Source organism: Chinchilla lanigera, unplaced genomic scaffold, assembly GCF_000276665.1.
Source record: "Chinchilla lanigera isolate Chin_1 unplaced genomic scaffold, ChiLan1.0 scaffold00031, whole genome shotgun sequence".
Classification (NCBI taxonomy): Eukaryota; Metazoa; Chordata; class Mammalia; order Rodentia; family Chinchillidae; genus Chinchilla; species Chinchilla lanigera.
The window spans coordinates 15,234,990-15,251,674 of NW_004955432.1; the positions used below are offsets into that span (position 1 = coordinate 15,234,990).

Below are 16,685 nucleotides of genomic sequence, written 5' to 3' on the forward strand. Positions count from 1 at the left end.
TTCTTCATTAGTTTCCCAAACTAATCTACACATCTCTCACCTATGGTTCTTTCTCCTCTGACATGGGTATTTTCTAAGGCTCTTTGCCTGGACTTCTCCCAACATATGAAAAAATACCCGTAAACTATTTCTGTCTATCAGAACTGCAGTGTTCCACCTCTAGAGGCCTGGGATAGAAATTATGAAAAAGAACAAAGCAAAAACAACTCCCTCACCCCTCAATTTGTTTACATAATTAATTTATCTTGAGAAATATTCCTCATTTCCATGTCGGCAGACACCAGCAGAACCACAGTAAGGAATCACCATCTCAATGACAATAGTTGCCTCAGAATCACAGCTGGGGACAGAATTTAAAAAGATGGATGGACAGATAGATGGGTGGTTGGATAGAAAGAACCAATCAACTGTGAAGTGTTACCAAGTCCTAAAATCATATTTCATGTGATGGTAACAACAGACCCTGGTTAATGCATGTGGGAATTTCATTTCAAAGTTTTATGAATGGACTCTCAGAGCTTCTTTCTTCTTAGGGCTCCCCCAGTCCATGTAACATAGGCCCATTTAAGATTTCAGGGCTCCTATCTATGATTGTCATTGATCTTCTTTAATGATTACGTGTGGGCTAATTGCTAAAGAACAAAATGGATTTTTTTCACTTGCAATAATTTTATTATTCCTAGCACTACGTTCTAAAAGTTTTGTACTTGAAAGATAGCACACACACTTTAATGTGTTTCTGTTTATGGCCTTCCTTTTGCAAAAAAAAAGCCATTAATGGAGGCAAAGTAAAGTTCCTCTGGAAAAAGTGCCAAGAACGTAGCCAAGAATCATGCATAATTTTAGGCAACAGGGCCCCACGGACCAGTACTTAAGTGGGCAATGCTTGTGAACTGCCTTCTTAGATGAAGATTACACCATTCTCTATAAAAAAAGGAAACATTCAACATTTTAAAAAATTTCAGAACTGTGAATGGAAAATACCAGTTTCCTGTGCAGTGATTCTTCTGATGGATTAAACACTAAAACCAATAGGCTCAGAACCTGGGTTGCAGAATGACTCTGAATTTCACTTCGAGAAAGGAGACCTGTAAAACCCAAGACAGCTCCATTCTGCTTGCATAAATCTTGACAGGAATGCTTTTTGGGGGGTTAATAAAAACAATTCATTTTTTAAAAGTACTGTTCAAAACTATTGAGCACCACTTATGACCAATTAACAGAGAACACAGATTTTTACAAAAGCAATTGTGATTTAGATCTTTTTCTGTAATATTAACTCCCCACTGCCAACTTATAAATCCAGTTTAGTGTCAAAATGACAATCTAGACAAGCACCAGATCATTATATCGGCTGCCACTGAAATTTTGTAACGATGACTGAATTTGAAGCAATTCTTTTTGACTCTAATAAAAGCAACTTACAGTACTATAAAGCCACTGATTTTTGGGAAATCACAGCTATGCTTGTCCTGTCTAAAATAAAATAAAATCCACATTCTACTTTGTGTACTTAAGTAAATCATTTTTTTAAAAAAATAAAAATACTGTAAGTATCAATCATCATTTTAGTAAGTAAAAATCATCATTTTAAAAAAAAAATACTGTAAGTAAGTAAGTAGTAGTGGGATGGATCCTTCATGCATAAATACTTTGGGAATGGTACGCTAACCCAACAGGGGTGCAGCTTTTTTATCAAATTCTTGAAGACAGTAAAAACTGCAACTAATCTGTCATGGGTTATAATAAAACTAGCTGATGTTTGAGCCGTTAACCAAAAGGAAGAGGACAGTCTGGGGGAATATGTAGCTATGAAAGACTTGGAGACAGACTAAAGGCAAGAGACGGTAACAAGTAGATCACACTTAAACACAGTAGTTTTCCATGGAGGTATCGTCTAGGATGACATCTTTTTCAGGAGCTATCAAAAAGAGATAGAGGCCAATAGAACAGTCTATATAGCATGTGAGAGAGAGGAGAGAGAGGAGGGGGGAGGGGAGGGCAGAGGACGGGAGGGGAAGACAGGGGAGGGAAGGGGAGGAGAGGAGAGGAGAGGAGAGGAGAGGAGAGGAGAGGAGAAGAGGTCTTTATGTTACAGACACCAGACATCCCTGATGCTACAGCCAAAAGCAAAACGTGATGCAAACATAGAAAGAATGAATTCATCCCAAAGAGTTCAGCCCCTGAGCCACTGAGAAGCCTTTCTTATGAAATGGACTCAATATATTTTTATCTGGAACATGACAGTTCCACTGGGTAAAATCTATAGGTTTTGCATGGTGTCATCTATGAAATTCTGGAAAGCAGGCTTGCATATCCCACCCAGTAAGACTTGTAAATTTCAGGGGCTGGGGATTTAGCTCAGCGGCACAGTGCCTGCCTGGCAAGCGTGAGGTTGTGAGTTCGGTTCCCGGTACTGGAAACGTGCCCCCCCCCCAAAAAAAAAGACTTGTAAGTTTCAGGAAGAAAAAACAAACACTCTGGGAAAGGGGAAATTATCTTGGACTGAGTTAATTCACACTTACATAATTCATCTTTACCCAGCGTCCACACCAAAACCTGAGATTGAAGCAAACATTTCCCTTATACAATTAGAGAAATACCATATGCAAATATCCAAAATCTCTCAAGAAAGAAGTGATTCTTTCCATCCGACTCTGCTCTTGCAAAAGTCTATTTTAAGCCAATATACTAGCTCTCACAGTATTACAAAATGTGCTTACTTTAAAAATCACAGGAATATTTCCTCTTCTTATGAAATTATATATAAAAATTAAGAATTTACATGCATGAACTATAGCTTTTAGATTGTTATCATCAAATGACTTGTTGCTTATATACCTGAGTCTTGTGTTTATTAAGTAGTAGGATTAAATTTCACTCAGTAACATAAACATGTATATGATGCATGTCATATTTGTTTATTGGGTGATTAGGGTCCAAAGCTGTGTAAGAAAGAGCTACTCTCGCCTTCAAGAAAATGATAAGTCTATCTGTTTACCAATTCATCCACTTGATAAATAAATACCTATTGAATACCTGCTGCACAACAGGCTGAGAAGCGCACACAAAGGGCAAAAGGACCACAGCTTTGCTCTCAGCAGTCAGTAAAGGCTCCCTACAGTGACGTGGCCTTAAAGGATGCCTCAGAGCTCTATAGGGACAAAAGAAGAGTGAAGGGGATTTCTGATGGGAAAAGCAGGGTCTGCAGAAGGCAGGGTGTGTAAGAATGAGGTGAATGGCACAGCTTTAATGATGCTGGAAACGTGGAATGTGCGTGTGCGCGGCGGCAGCAGGGAACGGAGGCAAGTGGTCGGGCACCCCTCCAGGGGGAGGCTGGGAGGGGGATAGGCGGCAGCCTGCTGCGAAGGGCCTGGACAGGCACATAAAGTTTGGGCTTGTCAGATGGCCAAGCTGGGGCCATACAAAGTTCTTATCCAGGAGAATGGCATGATGAGCTTTATTATAGAATCAGGACTAGCACTGCAGTAGAGGCTGGGGGCTCATTACAATGCCCCAACTTGAGGAAGACCGTGGCTTAGGCATTAGCAGTGACAATGAGAGGCGAGAACTAATTTAAGTGATGCTACGGAAGTAGAATCATTAGCAGCCAGAGAGCCCCTGCGTGTGGACGGTGCCTAAAGACAGCAGCTGAGGAGAAAGTTGTAGCCTGGGAAAGAGAACAGGACGTGACAGAAATGTGCTTCCATTTCTGTAAATATATTTACTTATTTTGTACAACAATAACCTACAACTTCTCAGGATATAAACATATGATGAACATTTTGTTTAAATTTAAATACATCTCAGCCGGGGATTTAGCTAAGCGCTTGCCTGGCATGCCTAAGGTCATGAATTCAATTCCCGGTACCAACAAAACAAAACAAAACAAAATAAAAAACCAAAAAAAAAAAAAAAAAATACATCTCACCAAACAAGCCTAACTAAAAACAAAAAGAATAGAAAAGCTACAGCAAAACTAAGTAGAAAAGGTACAAATGAAGACCTACTGTTTAATGTCTTAGCCCCTTCGTTTACAAGTGTAGAATTACCCTCAAGAGCCAATTGTTCTTCAAAGATTTCATCTACTTGAGAGTACATTATGGAGCTGCGGGTGCTCCTGAGAACACAAAGGTGGGCCATCTAAGCACACAGTAGCCAAGGCAAAACAGACAAACGACCTCAGACAGGGGCAAGTTGGGACAGGCAGTAAGAAAATCTTAGGTTAGCTGGACACCCAGGAGAATCTGGTGCTTTGAGAAGCACCCGCATCTTGGTTGGAGGGAGCTGAACCCTAATGAGGAAGCCATGGGTGACCTGTTGTCATGGTTTATATCTAGGTGTCCCCCGCAAAACCTCGGGAGCTCATAGGTAGGCTTTTGGGAGGTGATTGGGTCATCCTCTCATCCACGGATGAGTTTACACTAATGTGATGTTGGGAGGTAAAGCCTGGGTGCAGGATGTGGGTCACTGGGGGCGTGGCCTGGAAGGGTGTGTCTCCGACCCTGACTCCTTCCTCAACTTTTACTTCCTGTCTTCCAAGGCATGAGCAGCTCTCCTCTGCCATCTGCCATGCCATCCTGTCTTGGAGCCAGCCAACCATGGACTGTAAAATGAGCCCACACAGATCTCTCTTCCTTTAAATTGTGGGTGTTGGGTATTCTGTCGCACCAATTAAGAAAGTGACTCTGATGCCTATCGTACTTACACACTCCCATCTGACGTACTGTCGGAGAATCTAGAACAATAAACACCACTTCCCCCACCCTGCCTTGGGGGGGCAACTCACAGCTAAAACCACCCTCTAACCAGTGCCCACACAGTTGATTTATTTAGCATAGTGTTTTGTTGTATGTTAACTTTTTCCCCTTGGAGATTCAGGATTATTATAGTAGCTATAAATACAATTATCACTGGGAACGTGCATTGTACCACGGTACCATGCACGGTGCTAAGTATCTCATGAGCAGAATCATGTCTGTTAGTCCTCACGGCCACCTCAAAAGGGGTGCCTTCCCAGCTCCACTCTGCAAGGGAGGCTAGTCATAGCCACTGGGTTCGGTAGCTTGCCTGGCATTATGCCCTGAAGAAATGGATCTCTGGTTTGTGGTTCAGGACCCACGGCACTCTGAGTACCACAGGCTGCTGAACTTTTGTTTGTTTACAGTATTCTGTAAAGAAATGAGGAGGTTTGCAGATTAAGCTCTGAAATTGCACTGCCTTGGAACCACAGTGAGATTCTGAACTCCCTGAACTTTGGCATTTCCTGGTCTGTAAAAGTGGGAAGACATCTGGCCAAAGTGAGGGTGCCAACTGAATAAATACGAAGTGCCATGCGAGGGAGGCAGTGCTATGTGTACAGTGGGGCTGGTCAGGCAGGGTTCTGAGGGGACCTGGGTGGGCCTAAGCAAGTTCCTTACTCTCTACTCCCATTTCCTCATTTACAAAATGGTGATGATAACTTACCTACTTAATGGGTTGTTAACAGGATTAAATGAATTTATGCTAGGAAATAGCTTGTAACAGCGCCAGACACAAAGGCTGCCTTATACAAATGCTTGTTAAATAAAAAATTCAGTATATTGTCTCTCTCATATTATAATAAAAGCTTTGGAGTTTTCAGCTGGGTAGCTAAGTAATATGCATAAAATCACTACCCAGTTTATATTTTCACACAATCCTGGTTCTCCGTGTAAGTCCATGCATTGGAGGTGTCCTGGGGCTTCCTGCCCTGCCCTCCATGGAACTGTCCATTTCTGACGCGTGTGGACCCACAGCACACGGCAGGCAAATCCATGGTTAGCCGAAGAGATTTGCAATTTCACTCCTGCCTCCACTGTCTAGTGCAATGCTTCTGTACCCAGAATGTTTATAAACATATACGTCTCTACCCCATATTTGCTTAGCAAAAATCTTCCCAATGATTTTTGAGATTTTGGTGCACAATTTCCAAACCACTGGTTTAAAGGAAGGTAAGTAACGCCTCACTGTAGGAATATTGAATTAAAGCTTTCGTGGTGTATCTTCGTGTTTTTTCTTCTTTTGTTTCTGGTCAAAGAGGCAAGTATCAAAGTTGCTTTTATTTCCCACACATTCCTAGTTTCCTCTGCATTCTTGTGCTTAAAGTCCTAGAGGGAGAGGCAGGCTTTCTGTATCACCTGGTTACATGCAGATTAAAAAGGGACTAGGTTGAAGTAAGGGACCATGCTGTTTAACCACATCCTTCTGGTACTATCCATTTCTGGTTTCTAATATTCCTTTCAAACATGTAATAACATCAGTAGTATTAGAAGCTTAAAGTTCCATTTGTCTAAAATATCATATTTAAGAACCACATGCACCTCTGTGTGCAGATGAAGTTACTTGTTTTAAGGACTTGAGCATATTCCACAAGGGAAATGAGAGAACATGCCAATTTCTCAATGCAAAACTTTTTAACTTCAGCAGAACAGCAGTTCCTGAAAAAATTAAAAATAGCACTACCATGTATATGGTCCACCAAGCCCTGGATATCTGTTGAAAGAAATTAGGAGCAGAGTTTCAAAGACATTTTTCAAACCCATGTTTACATGACATTATTCACAAAAGCCAGGAAGTGGAAGCAACTCAAATGTTTATCAGTAGAGGAAGAGGATAAACAAAATATGATATATACTTATGTTGGGGGTATTAGTCAGCCTCAAAAAAGGAAGGAAATCTTGTCATATGCTGAAATAAGCCAGCTCTGGTGGACTGACAACTGGTAGTCAATTTGTAACAATACCCAGTTGAAATGAACCAGCATGGTGCTGGGTGTGGGAGGCCCACCTGAGGACTGTTGCCAGCAGCATAAGAGGCAGAACTGGAGAAAAAGAGAGGCTGGCGGGAGCTGGTAGAAGCTGTTGAGAAGCTGCAGGGAGCTGTTGGTTTTCCTGGAGGAGCTTTTCCTGCTGGCTCTCCTGATGAACTCGGCTGTTCTCATCAGACAAGGGGCTCAGGACCTCGCTGGCACTGAGAATGGCTTCAGTTCACTTTGGGGGAGCTCTGGTCCTCACTCTGAGCATCACTTCCTGGCTCCGGAGAGTTGGATGGTACACTGCTCAGTCTCCTGGAGAAGACTGTCGCGTTGGCTTTCCTGATGGGAACTGGGCCTTCCTCATCATCGGAGGAGCTTAGGACTTCACTGTTGCTGAGGATGGCTGTGGTACCTTTCAAGGGAGCTCTGGTTCTTACTATGCGCATCACTTCCTGGCTCCAGTGCAGATCCCTCAGCCTGCTAGCACAGATCCTTCATCCCACTGGCACAGACTTTCTAACTTTCACCACTGACCTTTGGGCCTTCCCAGCACGGATCTGTGAAACAGGCCTGCATGACATATTGTCATGGCCTCTAGGCCTTCAGTTGGACTCATGCAGGACGTTGGCGTGGGATTGAGGCCCTCAGCTGTCTTCTTTGGTCTTTAGGGTGCGGACAGACTTGCTGTACTCTTTTTGTATATGATTCTTTGGGTGACTAATATGAATAACCTTATAAAATATGTGTCCTGTATTATATTGTTCCCCCTGCAAAATCCCCAAACAAAACCAGCCATAACAAGACATATACTGTAACACTCCACTTACATAAGATACAGTAATTTAAAGCAGTCAAATTCATAGAAATTGAAAGTAGAAAGGTTGGTTCAAGAGACAGGAAGGAAGGAAGGAAAGAAGGAAGGAAGGAAGGAAGGAATGAAGCAAAGAAGGAAGGAAGGAAGGAAGAAATAGAGTTGCTGTTTAATGGATATAGTTTCGGTTTTGCAAGATGAAAAATTCTGGTGATCCAATGCACAATGATGTGAAAATGCTTCATGCTATATATCTTGAAACTGAAAACTGCTTAAGATGGCAAGATATATGTTATGTGCTTTTTACCATCATTAAAAATTTTACAAAAGGCCAAGTTCTTAATGCCAACATGCAGTAGAGACTGTAAAGCAGAAGCCAGCAAACTGTTTTGTGTAAAAAAGCAGAGAATAAATATTTCGACTTTGCAGGCCCTGCAGCCTCTGTTGTAATTACTCAGCTCTACCCTGGTGTTGTGAAAGTAGCCACAGAAATTAAGGAACGAATGTGTACAGACATGTACACATTCTAAAACAAAACAAAACAAAAACACAAACCACCATCTGTAGAAATAGGTGGCTGGTCTGTAGGCCCTAGGTTTTTGACTCTTGTAAAAATATCTGTATCTGCATATAGGATGAATATTACCAGCCTGTAAATATCAAAGATTCTTCTGTGTAAGAATTATGAATGAAATGGTCTTATTTTGCCAGTATCTAAGACTAAGAGCAAGAGCAACAAGAATGGGCAGAATCAGCAAGATGAGAAATTGCTTGAGGTAGAAGAAAATACTACACTGACAATGTGCTAGCCTTACTCTGGTGTCCATACTTCTCTACAGATGAGCTTAAAATTTCAGAGTTTAACAATTTAGAGAAAAAATGTTACAGCTGGAAAAGAGCCTGGTAATTAGCTCTAGTAAATGAGAAAATTACAGTGGACTTATGAGCACTATCTAAGCTTTCACTGCTGGTCCAGAGAAGGCTGGGAAACACAGGACCACATCTCAACTCAGGGCATATTCTCCATCTTCCACCTATTTCCTTCCAGGAGCAGGGGCCAGTCAGCCACCAGCTCTGCAAGGGTTATCGATTTTAAGTGTGTTACTCTACATGGTCTTGGTTTAACCCTGTGAATAATTTTTTTCTACTTACCAAGTTCAGTTGGAGAAAAATCAATAAAGACACACAAAGCCCTAAGGCTTCATCTCATCAAATTTAGGATTGAAAGCAAGGTGTAATTATTCACTCCCTCCCACCTTGTGCCATGTGAAAATGGTAGGCTTTTCCTATGGCATTTTGGCAGCTAGATTCAATCTGCTGGAGGACCACAAATAACAAGTACCCTTGTTAAACAAAACAAATAAGCACATGCCAAAGCCAACAAATAAAAATGGAGAGTTATGAAACAAAGGAATTTTCAACACATGAAAGGACTCAACTCTGTATACGGAATTTTAGAAGTAGCAGAGGCAGAAGATATAAAGCAGTCAGGTCGCACTCCTCTTTTTATATATGAATTAAGCAAAGCCTTGAGAATTCAGGTACTGCTTAGACACTTACCATTGGTCCACTGTATGGATCCATACTTGAAATACTCCCCTGCTTAACTCAACTTCCTGGGGTCCCAGACCTAAATCAGCACTAAACTGACCAGGAGCTGATTTCAGCCAGAGCCCGGATGGCCCAGGCAGAAAAAAAAAAAAAAAAAGCCTTTATCACAGTGCAGGGAGACAGTCCAGCAGTGACACTCCTGACTTACTTGCAGCCTCCAATTCCCATGGGACTTGCCCTCAATTGCTAAAAGAGCCTGACCTCTGACAAAGACCAATGATTTCAGCAGTAATTAATGAAACTGTCAAATTAATTAACCCAAGTCTTTGTTCATAGGAAAAATCCCTCTAGTATCAATACTGCTGTCTACCAGTCCTTGACCAACCTCCGCAGACCCAAACCTTCACAACTGGGACACAAGGACACCATTGACTAATGGCCCTAATAGGGCCTTACCTCGTAGGCTGCCAATATTTGTTAATATGTGTTTTCACTGGAGCACATCCTTTGATGATATGTCTACTGGATTAATGGGTTTCCTAAACCTAACACTTTTAAATAAATATAAACCTGTGAACACAAGCACGTATTACTCATATTTCCTATAATACTTTTAGATATCCTTTTGAATTATGGTGAGGAAACACAAGACAAATGCTGGGTGATTTCATTAAGCTATTTAATAAATGACCCTCATTAAAACACTGGTCCCTTTGCCCTTGTCTAGGAAGATTCTGACTCCTACAAATGCCCACGTATACATTTCCATAGTATCTCTTTGGAGGATTCAGAACTATTTTCTTACACCGAACACAGCTCTTATTCCATTAAGAATAATTAGCTTCCATCCCATTTCTGACCCTCCAGAAAAACAAGACACTTAATTGACCACAGGAGGACTATCTCAAGGGCACCAGGCTGCGAAAGCTGTGCGGTGCCCTCACAACTTCAGCTGATGTAATCTGCTACAAGAAGCTGCTTCTATTTTTACATTACATCCTTTTACTCTCCCTGCAAAGGGCACATATATCACACACTGTAACTTTGCTTACAAAACACCTCGTGGTCCTGGAGGAACCACGCTGTCAGGAGCCTCCCACAGCACACAGCTGCCCAACCCCGCCCACTTAAATCCGCCCCCCCACCATTGCCTACTATTTGGTCCTGCGGGGAATAGCCAACGTGGTCACTTCCCAGGGATCTTGCTCCTTGACAAGGAGTGCAGGGTCCTGCTCCAAGGCTGGATCAAGCCCTCGCTCTGTATTTATTTCCTGACACAAATACTTCATAAAAGCCCCTAATATTGATGTCAAGAGCCTTGTCTCAGCCTGTGTGCTTCTAAAGGTGCCAGAATGGAGAGAGATTATTTGTTTTTTTTTTTGTTTTTTAACTTGTCCATTTATCATTTCAGTCATGCTGGACTTGCTAGGCATCTATGTTTTCTTCTGCTTACTTCTAAACATAATGACGAGTTCTGTGATGGGAATGGTGCCACTGCTGGGTCTGGCAGAGCTCAGAATGGTGTGTTTCTCTGGTCTACTTCCCTAGTCATTACAGGCACTCCACAGTTTGTCAGGCAATTCTCTCAGCCTCGAGGCATGGGCCCTTCCAGTCTCTGGACCATATTCAAACCTGAGGAAGCTTCTGAGAACACCAATTTGATCACATCCCTCCTTTCTCAACACCTCCTCACACTACCTTTGTCCTTCCACTCTGGTCCTACTTTCCCTTCCAGCAGCATGGCCCGGGTACCCCTGACCCACATCCAGCTTGCCTTCTGTGCTCTGGTTCTAAATGCCCCACAGCCTTCAGCTGAGCCTCTGTGCAAGCCGCTTCCTCAGGCAGGAGCTCTGCACTGTGGTCCCCACTTCCTCTAGTTTAGTCCTTCCCACTCATCTCCTTCGGAGGTCACTTGCCGCAGGACACCTGGCCTAGGTGATCCTGTGGCACCATATGGTACCTCAGATACTGTTTACCACACTGCCTTCTGTTCCTGTGCTCTATTTCAACAGGAAGGCAGAGATCCTGGGTGCGACCTGGGACATAGCTGGGCTTCCGTATTAGTGCTGAATGCACGACTAAATGAACATGTGCATGCGAAAGTTTCCAAATGGAGGGACCTCAACACAAAATAAGAATTAGAACTTTAGTCTCCTCCAGAAAGCGTGAACTCAACAGAATTGCTAGCAATGTGACTTTCGTTAGGACTCAGGAGTTGGAAGGTGAAGGTAGGAGCTTCCCTGAGGAGCTTGAACACTCCCCTCCAACACCACTACTCCCACAGTGACTCCTGAGGAGCTACTACAGCCAGATCCCTCAGCCAGATGACTCAGAAACACATTTGGGTAACACATTCCTGAGAGATCAATGGAGACTCTGTTTAAAATGCAAACCTTCTGGGACAAAACACTAACACTCACTCAAAGTTAAATTTCATGTTATGAGCTGCAAGTGAATAGAAAACTGTACACTTTAAAGTCGTTCCCAAGAGAAGAGCAACTCACAAATTAACAATGCTACTTCTAACCTGAAGAACCACACATGCCGATTTACAAAGCATCATAAGGTGTGACAGCTTGTATCTAGATGTTCTTCCAAAGCTGTATGCAGTCATAGGTGGGGCTTTTTGGAGGTGGCTGGATCTAGATTGTGTGCTGCTGGGATCAAGGATGTGATGCTGGGATTGCTTCACTGGTGTTAGGATTAAGAGTCTGAGTGCTACTCACCCTAAGGACAGCCTGGATAAGATATAAGGGACAAAAAGAGCTGCAGTGTTTGTTGCTTGTCATTTGTTGCTTATGGCTGGGGCGGTGGCGGTGGCAGCGGCTGCTGCTGCTGCTGCTGCTGTTGTCTTCTGCTCTGCAATGCTCCTCTGCCATGCCACTCTGCCTTCGGGCTAGCTGACTAGGGACTGAAACCTCTATAAACTGTGAGGCAAAATAAACCTCTCCTCCTGTAACTTTGGGTATTGGGTATTTTGTCTCAGCAGTGAGCAAGTAACTAAGACATAAGGTCAGTCACATATGTTGGGAGAGCCCAAGAGGTCTGAGAAGCCATGGCTCTCCTGGACCCTCCCCATCCAAGCCCTGAGGGCAAACTCAGGGCCAGGCCCTGGATAGGTGCTGGGACTATGGCTTACAGGAGAACCAGTATGGTTCCTGCCCTTGCAGTGAGTCCAACCGCATCAAATATACACTTGAAGACAGACTTGCCAAAAGAATTTGTTCCCTAAACTCTAAGTACATCATGTTCAGCTATTAAATTCAGCGCACATGGGATTAGGGAGTAAGGCATAGCTTCGGCTACGTTTGCATGGCAACAAATTTTTTTAAACCATATTTTCCAAAATCGACTGATTGATGACACCGAACAGTGGGAAATGTTTCAACATTCAAACCGAATGATGAAGGACTTGGTTTTTATTTCATCCTGACAGCTAGTAACTGCCCCTCCAAGTCCAAACAAAACCAACTAGACACAATTCCACGTGAAATTCTTCTGCTTCAGGGACAATCATATTTACTTTTATTACTTGGTACATAGGAAGTGCTTGATAACTGTTAATTGAATGGATAAATCACCACAGAGGTACTACTATGAAAATATCTTTGTTCATTTTGGGTATACTTTTCAACTTTCCTCTTTTGTCTCTTAAGGAAAAAAAATATGCAGATTTCATAGGATTCTGACTTTTTTTCCCTGTCTGACTATGGGATAATTACCTAACATGGGTGTGTTATTTCCCTTACATACAAAATGAAGTTTACATGTTGATTACCGTGTCACTGAAGGGAGTATATGTGACAGTGATCAGCAATATGCCCTGCAGACAATGTTATTGATATATTTTTTCTTTTTCTTTCTTTTCTTTCTTTCTTTCTTTCTTTCTTTCTTTCTTTCTTTCTTTCTTTCTTTCTTTCTTTTTCTTCTTTTGCTGAATGCACCATCAATGTATTCTTCTTAACCTCTAAGTAAAATGCTAAAGACAGAGCAAATTACTGGCATGATTAGAAAGTCTGAAAACTTCAAAAGGAACTCGGGGTCTCCAGAATCTAGCTATGAAACCTTGAAAGTTTTACCAATACCTTGATTTTCTAGCAGCTTTATATTCTTTTTTTATAAAAAGAGTGAGTTTCAATAGCTCATCTCTAAAAAGGTTTTCAGTTCTGACTTTCCATGAGCTCAGAAACCTGCTTCACTGACAATTGAGATAGCACTAACATGTGAAAGACGTCAATGATCTGGGGGAAAAAAAACCAAAACAGCACAACTGGATACTATATGCAATCTCTTCACAGAGAGGGACTCTAAACAAATCAAAAGAAAATTTAACTTCTAGAGGAATCTGTATCACTCTAATATCTAGATCAAGAAATGGTAACCATTCCCCTAGCAACGGAAGATCCCGTCTGCTTTCCACCCCCACACCTCTAACCTCCTAAGCACTAGCAATGTTTCCTACTCATAGCTTCCCCAGTGATGTATTTAAAAGGATATGCAGGCATTTTAAGCAGCATCTCTAATTACAAATGGATCATTTGAAATGAGTAAGACAGTTGACACGGTATCATGTCAAGTTCAACATTTGGCTGAGTCTTTCTTCTTTCCCACCCAGAAATATACCTAGCCGGCCAAACAAAGAACTACCAACGTTGTACACAACAACCACAACAACAAAAATCAAGGCATATTTTCATACACACTCAGTGCACGACTGCCACCCAGTGGTAGGATGTATCTTTGTGTGACAAAAATCTCCTAACAACTACATTGACACTCAATAATTTAAAAATGCAGATTGTTCCTATGCTGCTCACTAGTTCCTTCAGGAAAATTTAAGAAGATATCAGCTACTTTTTTTCCTCAGAGAAATTTCTGAGAAGTTTGATAAAATCAATACCCCCATCAGCTAATCCCACAGGAAAACTCCACTGCTTCAGAACATGTAGCCAAACAAAGAAGTACTACTATTTCCTTAATTCTAATACGCGTTCGCAATTCAGGAGACTTCCCAGGTAGTCTGCTCTCATTTTCTAGATGCGTTTGATCTAAACTTGATTTTTAGTTATACATGAAAAGGCATTTAAAAGTGACAACATTACAATATGTTCACATCCTATGAAAACCCACCTTCAATTAAAACCAGTTACTAAATTTCAGCAATTTCCAGCTGTCTCGTCTATCTCATCCTTGGAGAATTGTATATCACATTAATTGGTATTCTGTCACATAAGAAGATGTCAGCGATGATTAATTGCATCCTTGGTGTCTTTGAGTTATGTCTTCTTTACCAGAGGGATTCAAATCACACCTCATTACCCTCCAGCAGGTACCCTCTTGATAGCCCACGTGAAAACCCCTACCTTTCTAAACTTCTCCATTTGCTTGTAGAGGTCTGGATCGAGCTCCTGAGACACATCCTTCATCCATAACAGCGCCCCTCGGTATTCTGTCCGGCACTGCTCCATGCGGTTCACCGTCAGCCACGTGTCTGAGATGGCTCTATGCCGAAACGTCTCCACCTCCTGGTGAAATCTGCACAAAGGATTGCGCAAAGCCAACCTGGACAAGAAGGCAAAGCCCCAATCTCAAAACTAAGCCATTCCGCAGTTCAGTTTGAACCCTCGACATTGTGTCCAGCTTAAATTCATGAACACAGAACAGTGACTACAACATAAAAGATGCTCCGTCAAGATCTGATGAATAGTAATTAAAATAGGTGTGAGCTGACGAGTGAGCTAAAGGTGACCACCCATGTCCTCTTCCTTGAGTCTTTTGCTACTCAAGTGGACCATCTGGAAGCACCTCCGTCAGTGCTGGAGGTGGCCTCAAGTCTGGCCAGTGTTCACTTGAACTTGGAACCAATCCTGCTATGATGAACGATAAGTCCATTTCCATTTCTGCGTTTAATCATCCCGGCTCCCGCTCCCCTGAAGCTCAGCCCTTTGACAAGGATGAGAGTGTGTAGGATTAAGGTCCCCCTGACCTGGCCATTTTGATTGATCTTAAAGACCAGAACATCTGCTGCTTTCTGTAATGGTCACAAAGGAAAGAGGCACGAACTCAAGTGTTTAAAGATGGTATTGTTTCTAATGCTTTTCGAAACTACTTTTTATTCTCTTTAAAATAAAAATGGTGTAGGAAGAGATAAGCACATCTACTGGGGGTCTAGTATACATTACCATTTTCAAGTAGGTTATGTGATTTAGTCTTTATAAAGAGCCAGAAACAAGTGTATACTGTACACATGTAAATTCTAATATCAGCCATAACATACTGTCATTTATTCAAAAAAGTGTGAAGCCTATCAAGCCCTAGATAAAATATTTATATTGGGTGGAAAATATTGCTCCTTCCATATTCCTACCTAAAATGAACAACGCAAGATGAATTATAGTTTTAAAATATGTTCTTCTCCATGTGGTTTCAGGGCATAGCGAGCTATGAAAAGAAGATGAATATCTACATTTCAATGAGGGGACCGATGGTGCCAGGGAGCTGCAGTCAGCTTCTGGCAGGTCTATCAATGTCTGAGACACCTCACGTGTGTAGCACTATAAGCATGTAAGTGGTACAATGAACTGTTCAGGAAAAAATATCCCATTTTACTATTCTCCCTAATGTCTTTACTGAGCATTTCTATAAAAATAGCTTGTACACATTGTCCTGCATAGGTTGGAGGTTTTCTCAAAGAAACAGTTTTTGCACCATAAACTTGTGTTCTATCCTGTTGGTTTAATTTTTATACTCACCCTTCACTGAGCAGAATGAGCAATTGTAGCAATGACTAGCAAATAAGTCCGTTAAGCAGATACTGGTGTGCAGGTTTGTATGATTGGAGACATCTATTTAAAGAGATAAGCAGCCCTCAGATGTCTCCCTAAGGAATCTGTTCATTTCTGGATTCTTTTTGCCTCTTCCCTTGAATTTTGCCTATTTTCCTAAATGGGCTAAAAAAGAGACTCGTGAATAAACTCTTCTCAGTCTCTTGTGCTGTTGTAAAATTGGACAGAAATCTTTGAAGTTGCAGTAACATGATGCCGGGGGGAAAAAGGCTTACAAATCACCTCCTTTTTTTTCTTGAAACTTGCTTCAGATCAGATCAGAAAGGTAAGAACCCATTCACTGGTGATATGAAAGACCAAGAAAAATCTCAATAACCAAAAATATCAATCTTCAGTGCAAGATTGGCCCACATTTTTATTCATGAAAACTCATGCAATGAGAATAATAAACAAAGTGCCTAAAGGTCTAATCCAATTGTGTTTCTCCTTGAGTGGGAAAAGGTTAAAGTAAAATAAGAAATGAGCAGACGGGTTAAATGTATCCAGATTATGGACGGCTATACTACACCATGGATGATTTTAAAGATGTATACATTGAAATAAAAAAAGACGTTAGCATTATTTCATTTAAAAATTAATTCGCTAAATAATCTGTATATAATAGGATACTGGCAGGTCTATCAATGTCTGAGGTATGATGCTGTTTATGCTAAAAATGTATTTTAGTATACCCTAAATCATGTTCATTGAGGACTAAGAATCC

At 41.6% G+C, this 16,685-nt stretch overlaps 1 protein-coding gene across 5 annotated transcripts in view; it reads right to left on the bottom strand.

The window, feature by feature from the left end:
• The window catches only part of Ica1 (islet cell autoantigen 1, 69kDa), a 160,810-nt gene that overhangs the window by 98,384 nt on the left and 45,741 nt on the right, over positions 1-16,685 (bottom strand). For all 5 annotated transcript variants that reach the window (XM_005388098.2, XM_005388101.2, XM_005388099.2 and 2 more), the window contains exon 6: positions 14,501-14,699. In XM_005388098.2, the coding sequence (XP_005388155.1) occupies positions 14,501-14,699 (199 nt within the window). The remainder of the gene's footprint in view (positions 1-14,500; positions 14,700-16,685) is intronic.